This window comes from Channa argus, chromosome 14 (genome assembly GCF_033026475.1).
Source record: "Channa argus isolate prfri chromosome 14, Channa argus male v1.0, whole genome shotgun sequence".
Taxonomy (NCBI): Eukaryota; Metazoa; Chordata; class Actinopteri; order Anabantiformes; family Channidae; genus Channa; species Channa argus.
The window spans coordinates 544,466-558,436 of NC_090210.1; the positions used below are offsets into that span (position 1 = coordinate 544,466).

The 13,971-nt window shown below is 40.9% G+C and overlaps 1 protein-coding gene across 7 annotated transcripts in view; it reads right to left on the bottom strand.

The window, feature by feature from the left end:
• Positions 1 to 1,261: 1,261 nt before the first annotated feature.
• The window catches only part of LOC137098297 (protein bicaudal D homolog 1-like), a 59,591-nt gene continuing 46,881 nt past the window's right edge, over positions 1,262 to 13,971 (bottom strand). For all 7 annotated transcript variants that reach the window (XM_067474406.1, XM_067474401.1, XM_067474403.1 and 4 more), the window contains 3 exons: positions 13,660 to 13,854; positions 12,717 to 12,868; positions 1,262 to 12,381 (listed from right to left, as the gene is read on the bottom strand). In XM_067474406.1, the coding sequence (XP_067330507.1) occupies positions 11,340 to 12,381; positions 12,717 to 12,868; positions 13,660 to 13,854 (1,389 nt within the window). In that variant the 3' untranslated portion in view covers positions 1,262 to 11,339. The remainder of the gene's footprint in view (positions 12,382 to 12,716; positions 12,869 to 13,659; positions 13,855 to 13,971) is intronic.

Here is a 13,971-nt window from a genome sequence, read left to right on the forward strand (position 1 = left end):
GCATCCTGTCTCAAAGTGATGCCGAAAAACTGGTCCATGCATTTGTTACCTCTAGGTTGGACACTGTAATTCCCTACTTTCAGGATGCCCCAGTAACTCCCTAAAGAGCCTGCAATTAATCCAAAATACTGCAGCAAGAGTGCTGACTGGAACTAGCAAGAGAGATCATATTTCACCTTCACTAGCTTCTCTCCATTGGCTTCCCATTAAATCTAGAATAGAATTTAAAACTATTCTTACATTTAAAGCTCTGAATGGTCAGGCTTCATCATATATAGAAGACCTCATAGCACCATATCATCCCAGTTGACCACTTTGTTCTCAGAATGCAGGCCTACTTGTGGTTCCCAGAATTTCCAAAAGTAGAATGGGAGGTAGAGCCTTTAGCTATCAAGCTCCTCTCCTGTGGAACCAGCTTCCAGTTCAGATTCGGGAAGCAGACACCCTCTCTACTTTTAAGTCTAGGCTTAAAACCTTCCTCTTTAACAAAGCTTATAGTTAGTTATAGTTATACTGCTATAGACTTAGACTGCTGGGGGACCCATCCCCCCAATGCACTGAGCCCCTTTCCTCCTCTTGACCCTCTTTCCTCTCCTCTCACCATGCAATTGTCACCACTGTATGTTATTAACTCTGTGTGTTCTCTCCCGTAGTTGTCTCTGTCCTCCTCTGTCCCCCTCTCTCTGTCCCTTTCTGCAGGTGTCCCCGGCTTTGAAGCTGTGTGTCTTCAAGCATGCAGCTACTGGTCCTACCAATCTGCCCGATGTTTTGTTGTTGCTTTTTGCTCTGTTCTTTTCTCTCTCCCCTTTCCACTCACCCCAACCGATCGAGGCAGATGGCCGTCCACCCTGAGCCTGGTTCTGGTAGAGGTTTCTTCCGTTAAAGGGAGTTTTTCCTCTCCACTGTTGCCTATGGCTTGCTCCAGGGGGAATTGTTGGGTTCTCTCTATACATCTTTATAATCTTGACTTTATTCTGTAAAGTGCCCTGAGATGACTTTGTTGTGAATTGGCGCTATATAAATAAAGTTGAATTGAATTGAAATTGGATTATTTAACAAGTGGAAATGTGACTTTGTGGCATACATGAGATTTTGAAAGGACAAATATAAACTTGGCGGTTGCTTACTGACTATATCTTCTATTTTGTACTGTTACTGTTACCTGTGGAAAGAGCTGAGGAGGCCCAACTGTCAGCTGTGGGGGGGATATGAGGAACGGCACTGTGGCAGAAGGCTACTGACGATCTGTAAGAGACTGACACTATTAGATGCACCACACAAAGCACACATATACACTGCATCTTGTACTTAAGATAAAGGCTAAAGGAAATCAAGGCCAGAACACTTACCCAAAAAGGAGGCTAAGGTTGAAATAATGAGATTAGGTTCTTTTTGAGACATTGTTCTGTAGATATACTGTCTACTGCATATACCTTGACTACAAATGGGAATTATGGAAATTTATTTTCCTCTTGTGTAGGAGAGTCAAGATCAACCACCCAATCACAAAAAATAAAACAGTGTATTAATTCACATATGTTTATGATACATAAGAACATAACACTGTACAGTTAAAGCTTTAACATACTTGCTATGTGCACCTGCATATAAAGTGTTCGCAAAGCAAACTGGTTTGGAACTTACCCAGTGATATGATATTTAACAGTCTGGATGTTTGAATAGCAGGCCATTACCTCAAAGGTACTACTTGCACTTTCCAGGACATAAGTTCTAGCATGATCAAGTAAGATTTGGTCTTCAAACAATACAAGTGGGATCCTTACTGTTTATTAAGGTGATGCTCTAACAACATAGTGGAGTTTTAGCTAGACAGACATTTCAGACAAATTCACTTTTTCTGGTTAAGGTTATTGCATCCGTTTAAAGTTGGTGTTCTCATTCCTCACTCTTGCCAGTGCTGCTGATGAGTTTTAGAAATAGCCACAACTAAAATTCAACCATCAGGATTGGATTGGATTTGCACAGAATATTACACAAAAAAACTAAACAAAATAAAACAATATTTTTCTGAGCGTATAGACACTGCTGTTGAAAAAGGCCTCAGTAGGCTGTAGTTCTGAATTTTAAGTAATTTGTTTTGCTTTGTTTTATTTTGACTGAGCATCTGAGGAGATTCTAATTCATCCAGGTCACGATTATTCTGTTCAGTGGCGAGTGAACTTGGTTTATAGTCCTTTCAGACATTTCACCTCTCATCCAAAAGACTTTTACAGTCCTGACTGAATTATTTTGTAATTCAGTCAGTAAACAACTATTTCTTAAACACATGATGCAAAAAGGAGACCCAGCTCCTCCCGACAAGATTCAGCAGTCCATCTGCACCTAAAAGACAAGGGTCACTCCTTTAAAGACAGCAACGTATGAAAGGGAGGACTGTTATTTTTAAAGGTGTTCAAAAGTAAATGTATCAAAAGTAATATGTCAGACAGGAAGGACCTTTTCTCAACATAGTAGGTGAACACCTTTTGGCACCACTTATAAAACACTTACACATTTTGAGTGTGAATGACTGTGGAGCTGCCTTAGGAATGATGAACTGCATTGTGTCTCTAACAATACACATGAAAGTGGTGCAGGACAACAACCTCCAGGGACCATCAAAGGGACAACAATTTAAAGACTCTAATGTTTATAGGCCTGCCTCTCCATGCCAGCTGAATTACAAGCAAGTCCAGTTGCTACTGAACAGTATTTCTTGAATCTGAAGATTTTTTTATTGCTTTTTCTTGGCCTCTTGAAGAGAACCACTGCAACCTTCCTTTTCCTTTTCCATAAAAATTCTACATCTCCAAATCCAAATGTCACAAAAAATGTAAATGTTTGTACACATGTATAATGTAGATGTATATTTGAAGAATATGGTATAATATGATGCTTTTTGGCAGCTTTGGAGAGGCCAAACCTCAACAGAACACCAAAAAATAATTTACTATAAACACATTTTGTTCCCTGTGTGGTTGCCACAGGCTTGATGTGAGTAAGTCTCTGGGTTAGTGCAGCTGTTTTTTAATTCTTAAATATATGACTGTCAGCTGAAGAGCAAACAAACAACTTGCCATGGTTGGTAATGCGATATTCATGTATACTGCTGTGTTTCATCTGCTATCCCACTGGCACTATGAAAAACTGTTGTTTTGATTTTGGATTGTGCCGCTACCGTGGAATCCACTTACTTACAGTGTGCTCCCATTATCGCTGAAAACTTCCAAAACTTCCAGGGGGGCTTTACAAAACAATGCCAGCTTAGCTACAGTGCTAATAGCAGTAGCTAGCTACATTTCAGAGAGTCAAACTGTGTATTCAACAGTCCTTGTAACTGTATGAATGCTGAATGCTAATTTTTTGCCAATTACCTAGGCTGTCTATTACTAAAGGAATATCACATAAATGATCGGGCCTTGCCGGCACTATTTGTTCAAAATAATGTGAATGTACCTTAAACATGTTTTCAAAGACCAGATATGTGTTGCTTTAGGACATGTCTGTATAGCAAATCACCTTGTATTCCACTGTAATGTAGCCTGTTCAAAAACACCTAGTTGGCTGAACAAATACGTTTTTTACAGTATTTCTCTCTAAATGCCCACTTTATTAAACTCATAATGTTCAGCCATTTCATCAGTTCCACGTGATGGCTTGCAATGTTAGTTAACAGATGAAACAGCAGGTAAGCAATCAAATTCAACATTTGGTTGTTGTATGGAATCTTTTAGTGGGCACTATCTGAGAGAAAGGCCACAGACATAATTCTGAAACAGCATATAAGTGAACTGATATTCCAGCAGGTGTACCATGGGGCAGAAAACAACATTTGACAGACTTAACACCTTTCTTTGTTTAAAATTCAGCAACGTGTAATTTAGCATATGTTTATTAAAGGGCAGGGACATGTTTGTCAGTGAGGGACTGCATGAGTTGTGTACAGTGGGGGATGTCACAGAGAGGAGATCACACTGGGTTCCTTTTACCTCAGCCAACATACAGATTACACCCACAGGAGACTGTTATATTTCTTCATTTTGAGCCCACTTTTAATGCATAATGGAAACGAATGTGGATTTTTTAGGACATAGTAGTTAAGCTAAGTGATAATAATTTCCCACACCACTGATGTTTTGGTTTAAACTTGATGCCTCTGTCTCTTTGTGACTTCATTAGTCTAGAATTCCCTGGAGACTTGAGGACATCGTATTTCCTAAAGCACCACCCAAGCACATTCAGCTTCATTCTGGCCCCGTAATTAATTACAATATTTAGATCTGATGGTCATATTAACTATTTTATCTCCTGCAAATGACACTTGTGTTCTCCATTATGACATAATCATGGTTGAATGGGAAAGTCTTGCTTACATTTTAAGAGATCCAAAATGTTTTTTTTATACATCTTCCTTTTGATTTAATTTATGAGATCTTTAATCATCTTTTAAAAAACGAACAGCATGTTGGGGTTTTGTTTTGTTTTTTGTATAAACTTCTTACTAGTTAGCATATGGGGGTATGACCTCCCTATTTTGACAGGGAGCCAAAGTGGAAAACATTAACGTTGTTTCTCAAAAACTACACCATCAGCTGATCACTCATATATTATCACAGAACCTATTTAACACCTTGCAAGCTGCATATTATGTGTAAACACAATGCACATTTTACTCTTTGTTCTACAAAGCTTCCTTACATGTGCATTCAAATGATTTAGGACTGCCTGCCACTTTTGGTAGTAGTAACACATCTGGCCATACCTGTTTTGCTCAACAGCTGCTGAGAGGATGGTAGCAGCTGGTTGGAAAGCCTTCTCAGTTTCTGTCTTTTATGGAAGTTGTTATTGATGCGTGGTGTGTGTTGTGTTTTTTACTCTGCACGGCCTACTTCAGTGGGTCAATGCACCCGCCTTGGCCCTCCAGTTTGTGTCCCCTCCATGTATAGTTTGTAATCCTTTTGTTTTTTCTTTTATCCTGCTGGCTATTTTTGTTTGAAATGTTAATAAAATTTTGATCTACAAACTGCTGCTCTATGATGGAAATGCCTGAGAAATGTGTGGTGTGACGATGCTAGGTCAGCAGTAAGCAGTCAAATTTTATAATGTGTGGGCATATCACTGGGTCATGAGAATGGATCAGCTTGAATCCGAACTATAACAGTGGTAAAAATTGGGTAGGGACATAATGTAAGGTAGGAAAAAGTCAATCTGTGGGCCCATGAAAGCAAAGATAGCTTATAAAGCAGCCAATCAGAAAAAAAAAAGAAATGAATGTGCCTGTCAAATGAGTTTTTGCCCCATGTTGCATATTGAAAATCTTGTGTTTTAGGCATGAGGTTGTATCCATTTACAGTATTAGACAAGAGTCCATAGTCAAACAGTGATATCCTCATTGAATACATAAAGAAAGTAAATAGAAGAGTGACAATTATTAGTTCCAGTAATAGAAAGAATACAACAAAAGAGAGTACACTGCAGTAAAGTTGAAAGTGAAGTCTTTGCCAAGTCTGTATTTTGGAGAGCAACCTCACAAAAAATACTTCCGGCCATTTATTGTCAGAACTGGGCTATTATGCACCCAACAGAAAGTAAGCAAAAAAGGAAATACAGAATAAGACAAAAAGACTGCATTTTGGAACTGCATTTATATTATAAAAAAAAAAAAAAAAAAAAAAAAAAAAGTATGTCCAGACAAAAGATGATCAGCCAGAGCAGGTATTTGTTATTAGGCTACACTGTGTACAGTAGACCTGTATATTAGCTTCTGTAATGCACACACAGGCACAAAGAATACGGTACCATGTTTGCTGAGATGATGTCAGACATGTTAAAATTACATCCCAAATCTTGACTGCTGACAGTTCACATCAAATGAGCACATCATATATTGGTCTAGTTTGCGACTAACCACATACTGTATATTGGGTGGTTGCTGCTTAGCATGAAGTTCTGAAAAATACAAGTGTCTTCTTTTTCCTTTCGTCTGTTCCCTTTCAGGAGTCGCCACAGTGAATCATGTGCCTCCATCTAACTCTGTCCTCTGCATCCTCTTCTCTCACACCAACTAACTTCATGTCCTCTCTCACTACATCCATAAACCTCCTCTTTGGTCTTCATCTAGACCTCCTGCCTGGCAGCTCCAACCTCAGCATCCTTCTACCGATATATTCACAGTTTCTCCTCTGAACTTGTCCAAACCACCTCAATCTGGCCTCTCTGACTTTATCTCCAACACATCTAACATGAGCTGTCCCTCTGATGTCCTCATTCCTGATCCTGTCCATCCTCGTCACTCCCAAAGAGAACCTCAACATCTTAAGCTCTGCTACCTCCAGCTCTCCCTCCTGTCTTTTCATCAGTGCCACTGTCTCTAAGCCGAACAACATCTCTGGTCTCACCACCGTCTTGAACACCTTTCCTTTCATTCTTGCTGAAACACTTTTATCACACAACAAACCTGACACTTTTCTTCACCCGTTCCAACATGCTTGCACTTGCCTCTTCACCTCTTTTCCACACTCACCGTTGCTCTGAAACGTTGACCCTAAGTACTTAAAGTCCTGCACCTTCTTCACCTCTGCTCCCTGTAACCTCACCGTTCTACCTGGGTCCCTCTCATTCACACACATGTATTCTGTCTTACTGCGGCTAAGCTTCATTCCTCTGTTTTCCAGAGCAGACCTCCACCTCTCTAGATTTTCCTCCACCTGCTCTCTGCTCTCACTACAAATCACAATGTGATCTGCAAACGTCATAGTCCACGAAGATTCCTATCTAACCTCATCTGTCAGCCTGTCCATCACCAGAGCAAACAGGAAGGGGCTCAGAGCTGATCCTTGATGCAGACCCACCTCCACCTTGAACTCCTCTGTCACACCTACAGCACATCTAACCATGGTCATACAGCTTTCATACATGTCCTGCACCCCTCTAACATACTTCTCTGCCGCTCCAGACGTCCTCACAGCTCCTCTCTCGGCACCTGTCCTATGCTTTCTCTAAATCTACAAAGACACAATGCAACTCCCCCTGACCTTCTCTGTACTTCTCCATCAGCATCCACAAAGCAAATACTGCATCTGTTGTACTCTTTCTAGGCATGAAACCATATTGCTGCTCACAAATATTCACCTTTGCCCTTAGCCGAGCTTCCACTACTCTTTCCCACAACTTCATTGTGTGGCTCATCCGCTTTATGTAGTTTCCACAGCTCTGCAAATCTCCGTTGTTATTAAAAATTGATACCAGTACACTTCTCCTCCAGTCCTCAGCATCCTCTTACTCTCCAAGATCTTGTTAAACAAACTAGTCAGAAACTCTACTGCCACCTCTCTTAGTCACTTCCATACCTCCATAGGTTTGTCATCAGGACCAACTGCCTTTCCACTCTTCATCCTATTCAACATCCTCCTCACTTCACTCTTACTAATCTTTGCTACTTCCTGCTTCACACCAGTCACCTCTTCTACTCTTCCTTCCCTTTCATTTTCCTCATTCATCAATTACTCCTTCCATCTTCCCATCACACTCCTGACATCTGTCTATACATTTCTATCCTTATCTTTAATCACAACAACCAGCTGCACATCCTTCCCATCTCTATCTCTTTGTCTGGCCAACCTGTACAAATCCTCCTTAGTGTCCAACCTAGCATACAATTTCTCATATGCTCTTTGTTTGGCCTTTGCCACATCTACCTTCACCTCACACTGCATCTCCCTGTACTTTTGTCTAATCTCTTCAGTCCTCTCAGTGTCCCACTTCTTCTTAGCTAACCTCTTTCTCTGTATACACTCCTGAACTTCCTCGTTCCACGACCAAGTCTCCTTGTCCACTTTCCTCTTTCCAGATGACACACAGAGTACCCTCCTACCTGTCTCCTTGATCACATTAGCTGTAGTGGTCCAGTCATCGGGAAGCACCCAATTAGTGTCATAAGTGTCATTCCCTAACTTTGAGTAATAGAAACATTTTTAAGCTGCTGTATTTCCTTGAATAGTGTCTATATTGAATCTGTAGCTACTGTTAATCCGGCTAATACTATTGTAGAAGTTCTAAGAAAGCAGAAGTTGTGTTAACTGGAAGATATCGGGGGCAATTGGTTAGTCTCAGAAGAAAACATGATTTCAGTCGTATTGTTTCACATTTTTCTCTGAGTCACAAGAAATCCAAAGCTAACATTTAGCCATCCGGGTTATTCACCTGATTTTCTATTTCAACTGGAGCACACACAAGATAAGCTAAATTAGATGCAAGAGGAAAGTATCTTCTACATGTGAACAGGTTGATAATATAGTGTTACAAAGTGTTCAGCAAGTGGAATCTAATTTATTTTCCTTTGACATTAGTTATGATGGCTACTCCAGACATATAGATATTGCGTCTGATTTTGTTCTGATTCTGACAAAAATGGGAACATTGATTTGACTGAAATCTTTTTATTCAAAGCACTGTCTTGATGCTAACTAGTTGCCAAATATCAACCATTTAATGCAGATTATCATTTCCCAGAAACTCTCAAATGAATACAGTAATAGCAGAATCGGCACTAGCTAAAGAGTTAGAGTACATAGAAATACATCCATCCTAAATGGGACGATACAGCACATAAAAAAAATTAAGTTAACACTTAGAGATATGAGAAACAGTTGTCTACCATTTGGCATAAACATCTACAGAAGAAAATTAATAAATTAAATTTAAAATTGTTGCCAAGTCATCATGCCAGGATGCAATTCTCCCCTTGCATCCAATGTCTATGCTAAGCTAAGCTACCCACACACCAGACTTCTCTGTACCAGACACCTAGGTGAAACTGATCAATGTTTTCTATGTTAGAAAAGATGAACATAGGTAAGATGCATATCAAGCATATTTCTTAAAATTTAAGACTAGTCTTAATTGGGAAAGCTCTTCTCCCTGAAATGACTACAAGCATCAGCTTGTAGTCATTCTGGTTTGGTTGTTGACTCTTTTAAGGTTGAATGAAGGTTTTTTTTTTATCCCTGAGTTATGAGCATTACCATGAACAAACCTTCATATAACCTGAATACAATCATTTGTGTAACAGAAAGAACCTTTGCAATTTGCCTCAGAGGGTCAAGAGGGTGCTACATTGATAATGTAGCAGTTTAACCAAAGTCGGCCATGATGGTGAGTCAGAACAGTTTTTTTTATGCACTTCCCAGTAAAAGCACTGAGTCTATCCCAATACCCACACTTGCAGTATGCACTTCAGTGTGCACTCAAACTTAGAGGTACCGTGGTAGACAAGTATGTCCCATGTCACATAAACATACCAACACGCAGTGCATTTAACCCACACTTGATGCACACTTGTCCTAACATTGCTTCAAAGCAGAATTCAAAGTGGATCCTACAATTCACCACAGTCTATCATGCCACACCCATCCAGTTGTACAGTACAAGCTGACATTAAGACAATAATAATCAACAGACATAAGGAACTTGATGTTAATGATGTGGGATTCAGCATTATATTATTATTCATGTAGACAGTACAAAGTCATGGCAAAATGTAACATGTGACGGGCACTGTGGGAATCACACGCACGCAAGTGAGGCCCTTATGTACTTATGCACACCAAGAGTGTGTATTGGGATAGAGCCACTAACTGATAGTTATTTGATTGTACTTTCTTTGAAGCACCTATTTGTTTTGTAGAAATACCCTAGAATTTATTTAATTCTAAGAATATACATGGCATAATCTTTTAAACAAATGCAAATATTTAATTACGTCAAGTTATCAACGTCTGTCTAAATGGCCATTTTTTTTGTAGGTAATAGTAACCGTGACAGTAAAAGTAAAATGAAAAAAAAGACCAATTTCCATTGTGGCCATAGTGTTCGGGGACCAAAAAGGAGAATTTACAAATTATTGAGATTCATAGTCTCTTAGAAAAGGTTCATACTGTATTTGAATTTGTGTTCAGCGTAAAACAACCTCTCTACTAACTAATCCACAGTGCTGTATCTGAAACAATATGTAATAAGTGATGTGTTGGGGAATTTGGCTAGTGTGTCATAGTGTGTTAGTTACTTTACCAGTGCTTTCAATACTTACTCTACTTGAGGTAGGTCCAGATAAAAGATGAGGGAAAAGGCAACTCAGACTACTGAGACACACCTCAGAGCTAACTGCAAGTCATACTGCTTTCACAAATGCCTAAACTAGATTATGTGATTTAGCTGATCCTACCCGGTTAAATGCCACATTTCTGTGCTCTCCTTCTCCCTACCTCTTTCCTAGCTGTTTTCTATACACCTATTTTATTTTATTTTATCATTTACTCACATGGACAAATGACATTTACAGTATAGGAGCATCCAAATTTGAACATGCATAGCTGTGTACATGGCTGTATACACACAAAGCACGGGGTGGTGCTAGAGGTAAACAAAAATTGGAAAGACTGAGCTGATGATGGCAACCAGCCTTAACAAGAAATGAAGAATGGTCAATGAGATGCAACAGATTCCTTTTAGAGATCAACAGCCACTATCACTAAATATCCACTGCAAACCAGTGACTCATTTGTCACTCCTCATACAGAGCTGTCTCATTATACAAGCTGCATGTGATTCTCTCTACAATTATAGAACAAAATCAATGCTGAAAATGAAAAAGGCGTGAATATGCATCAAACAGAATTCTTGACTCCACTTACACCCGTTCTTGAGGGACCTGCAGCAATTTTCACAATTTTCAACAACATTGTTGTACACACTAGTTTGAATCATACTGAATCTTTAAGCATCCAGGTACCTCATTACCAGAGGAAATTGCTTTACTAAAATATATCTGGTTTACAATGTTTGCATAAGGAGAATGTCAGACTGATTACTATTTAAAGTTTGGATATTGCACTGAAATTTTTATGGCCTTCATCTGAACCACTGAAAGTGTCATCAATTGTCCAGCCAATGTCTGAATGTCTCTTTGTTTTAATCACTTCATGAATGTGTGGTCTCAACCTGAAGAACCTAAAGGCTGAAAACACCAATAAAAAAGTCTTTTTAGTGCCTTCCTGTGGACCAATCATCAGTCTCAGAATAAAAGGATGCCACAGCCGCTTGTGCTCCTTATATTAAATCCCTGAGCAAGTCACTGAACATTCAGAACCCATTAGCCAAGGCTTAGGCACAGGAAAACCGGGACTAGGAAAATGGAAACCACACTGTCCTCCTCTCTGTGAGCCCCCACTCTCTCAGGACACGGATAGAACAGGATGTTGGGAGCTGCAGATTGCGTTTCAATGAGGAGCCTGGTAGAAAAGCCTGAAAAATGGCTATAGTAAAGTATTTATAGCGTGGTGTCACTGCCGGGGCTGGTAAGAACTGTAGTATCTGGGGTACAGTGGCATATAGTGGGTGGAGTGGCTGTAGGAGGTGGAGGTGCCAGTATTAAGGTATGAGCTATAGGGGGTAAAAGCAGGAGAAGAGCTGTAGTAGGTAGAAGAATAACTGTGGGGAGAGGAAGAAGCAGAGTGGGAGGATGAGTAGAGGGAGGATGAGGAAGGAGTATAGAGAACAGAAGAGCGTGTCAGGCTAGAAAGGGGCCGAGTTCGGGGTAAGGGGCTCCACGTAGAGCGTCTGAGACCCAAATTAGGGGATTGGTAGGGAGAGGAGGGGACTGATCCTAGCTGGTTGGGCCTGGTGGTAGTCGTGGTGGTGGGTGGAGGAGAGGTGCGTGTGTCTGGGGTGTACTGCCTGGAGAGGACCGAGCTTTGAGGACGAGCAGGGGAGATGTTGACACTGAAACTGTGGGAATCAACAACAAATGCCTGAACCCCGAGTGTCCACTGGGAATGAGGCAGCCTCAGAGGGGTTGAGGGTGTTGTCCGTGCTGAAGGAGAAGAACGGGTCTCCAGAGATGGTGGGCTTTCTTGCACCGAAGAGGTACCTAATGAGGCAAACATGGGTGATGATGGACTGCAAGGTGTTATGTGTGTAGTGGAGGAGCTGAGAGGTGAAGCTAGAGCTGCAGCTGGTGCACTGACCATGGAAGGGTTAAGGGGAGAAGTGGAATCATCAGGAAGAATTGACGTTGGACTAGTAAGGCCAGTTGAAGTGAGGCTGCCAGGAGCCATATCTGAAGTGGAACCTTGGGTGAGGTTGGAGGCCGAAGCCGAGGCAGGCAGACTTACTTTAGGGGTGCTGGTCTTCCCACGGCTCAGCCTGCCCCCACGAGTGCGGTGAGTCTGCTCTTGATCAAAGGCCAAATCTTCCAGGCGTTGGGTGAGGGCCAGTTTCTGCTGGATGGCCATCCGCAGGAGGGAGTTCAAAGTCTTCTTTTCATCCTCAGCTGCAGCCAGCTGCCTCTGCATCTCATCCAACTGTGTCACATACTCATCACACCTGAATAAAAATCAAAATGAAAGAGTGATGGGCAGATCAAGAAATAATTTCTTGCAGATGAGTGGGTTGATAACACTGTCTGCGCAGTAAATGTTAAGCTACCACCAGTCACAGCTAGCAACCAAAGGCTACGAGCAACTAGAGTGACTCAGACAATTTCTCACTCAACTGTAAATGTAAATGTGTTTATCTGAATATAACAAAATAATGCAACATAAATGCTGTATGAGTTTGTTAAGAACTGCTCTGTGGCTTCATTACTGCAACCACTAGATCTGTCATTGTGAAGAAAACTCTGAGCAGTGATGTTTTGTTTGTTTTATCTTGTCTCTGACCTGGTAGCAAACATGGCGCGCAGAGAGGAAAAAGTGGCTGCATCCTCTTTCAGGGCCTTGAGCTCATTCCTCAGCTTCATCATGGTGTCAGTCACCATGAACTTCTCAGCCTCATACTTACTCTTAAGGTTGGCCAGAGCCACCTCTGCTGTCTGGGAAAAAATAGGTTAGAAATTCTCTCAATAAATATAGGTAACAGTAACATCTGCATTGAATCACTAATGCACAACTACCTTAGTGAGAAACTTACTTGGTAAATTGATGCATGTTCATGATCATGTACTCAAGAATTCAACCCATGACAAGGATCAGATATCCTCGGTGGTAGGGTAAGAGATAGGGTAGCATTTTATGTTTACTATAGGGTTGTCTTAGCTGTTGGATTAGTGTTGAGTTGAAGCACCCCCTGCTGGATGTTGCTGTTCTGTTCAGCACAATAGGTAGTGGTCTGTGTGTCACCACAAGATGTTATAGTGGAGGTCTATACTTGTATACTTGTTGTGTCTGTTGTGACTGACAGCACTATGAATTGAGTAAACTAACTGCTAATTCAGTAGTAATGGTTCTCAATTTAAGACTTATTTATCTTATTTGGACATAACAGCATAGCTGACTTCTTACAAGCCGTTTTTTCAATATATCATTGCATTCATCACATTGATTTCTATCATTTATTACCATATTCTGATTGGTTGGTTTGGAGACATGGGTCATAGCAGACTGAACCAGTGAGAACTTGGTGGACCAATAAATAACTTTTGATTGATAACAGAAAATTTATGGAAATTCTTTGGCTATAATGCCCATATTTGGAATTCTTCTCAGCAATTATATCACCCTACCCCATTTGGATGCTGAATCAACAGCCATACCCAAAACACTGCCACTGTACGTGCATTACATAATCTAAAATATTGTTAAACTTGCATGCCTGCCCTCTCACCTGTTTGTTGGCCTTGAGCACCAGTCGGAGGGTGGCTATCTGCTCTCTCTTGGTGCTGAGCAAAGACTTGAGCTTCAAGATCTCCTCCATGCAGATCTCTTTGTCCTTGTCCAGTAGAGGGGCCAGTTCCCTGGCTGCAGCTCTCTGTCTAGACAGCTGCAGAGACCTGTCCACTGCCCGCTGCAGGTGCTTCACCTAGGGGATGAGTAAGGTTGTAGACAAGAGAAGATTATAAGACAAAGAGTGGTGCAATTAGCAGTCTTAGCAGTGCTTTGGAGGGAAATAGAGAAGGAAGAGAGAAAAAGAAGGTTT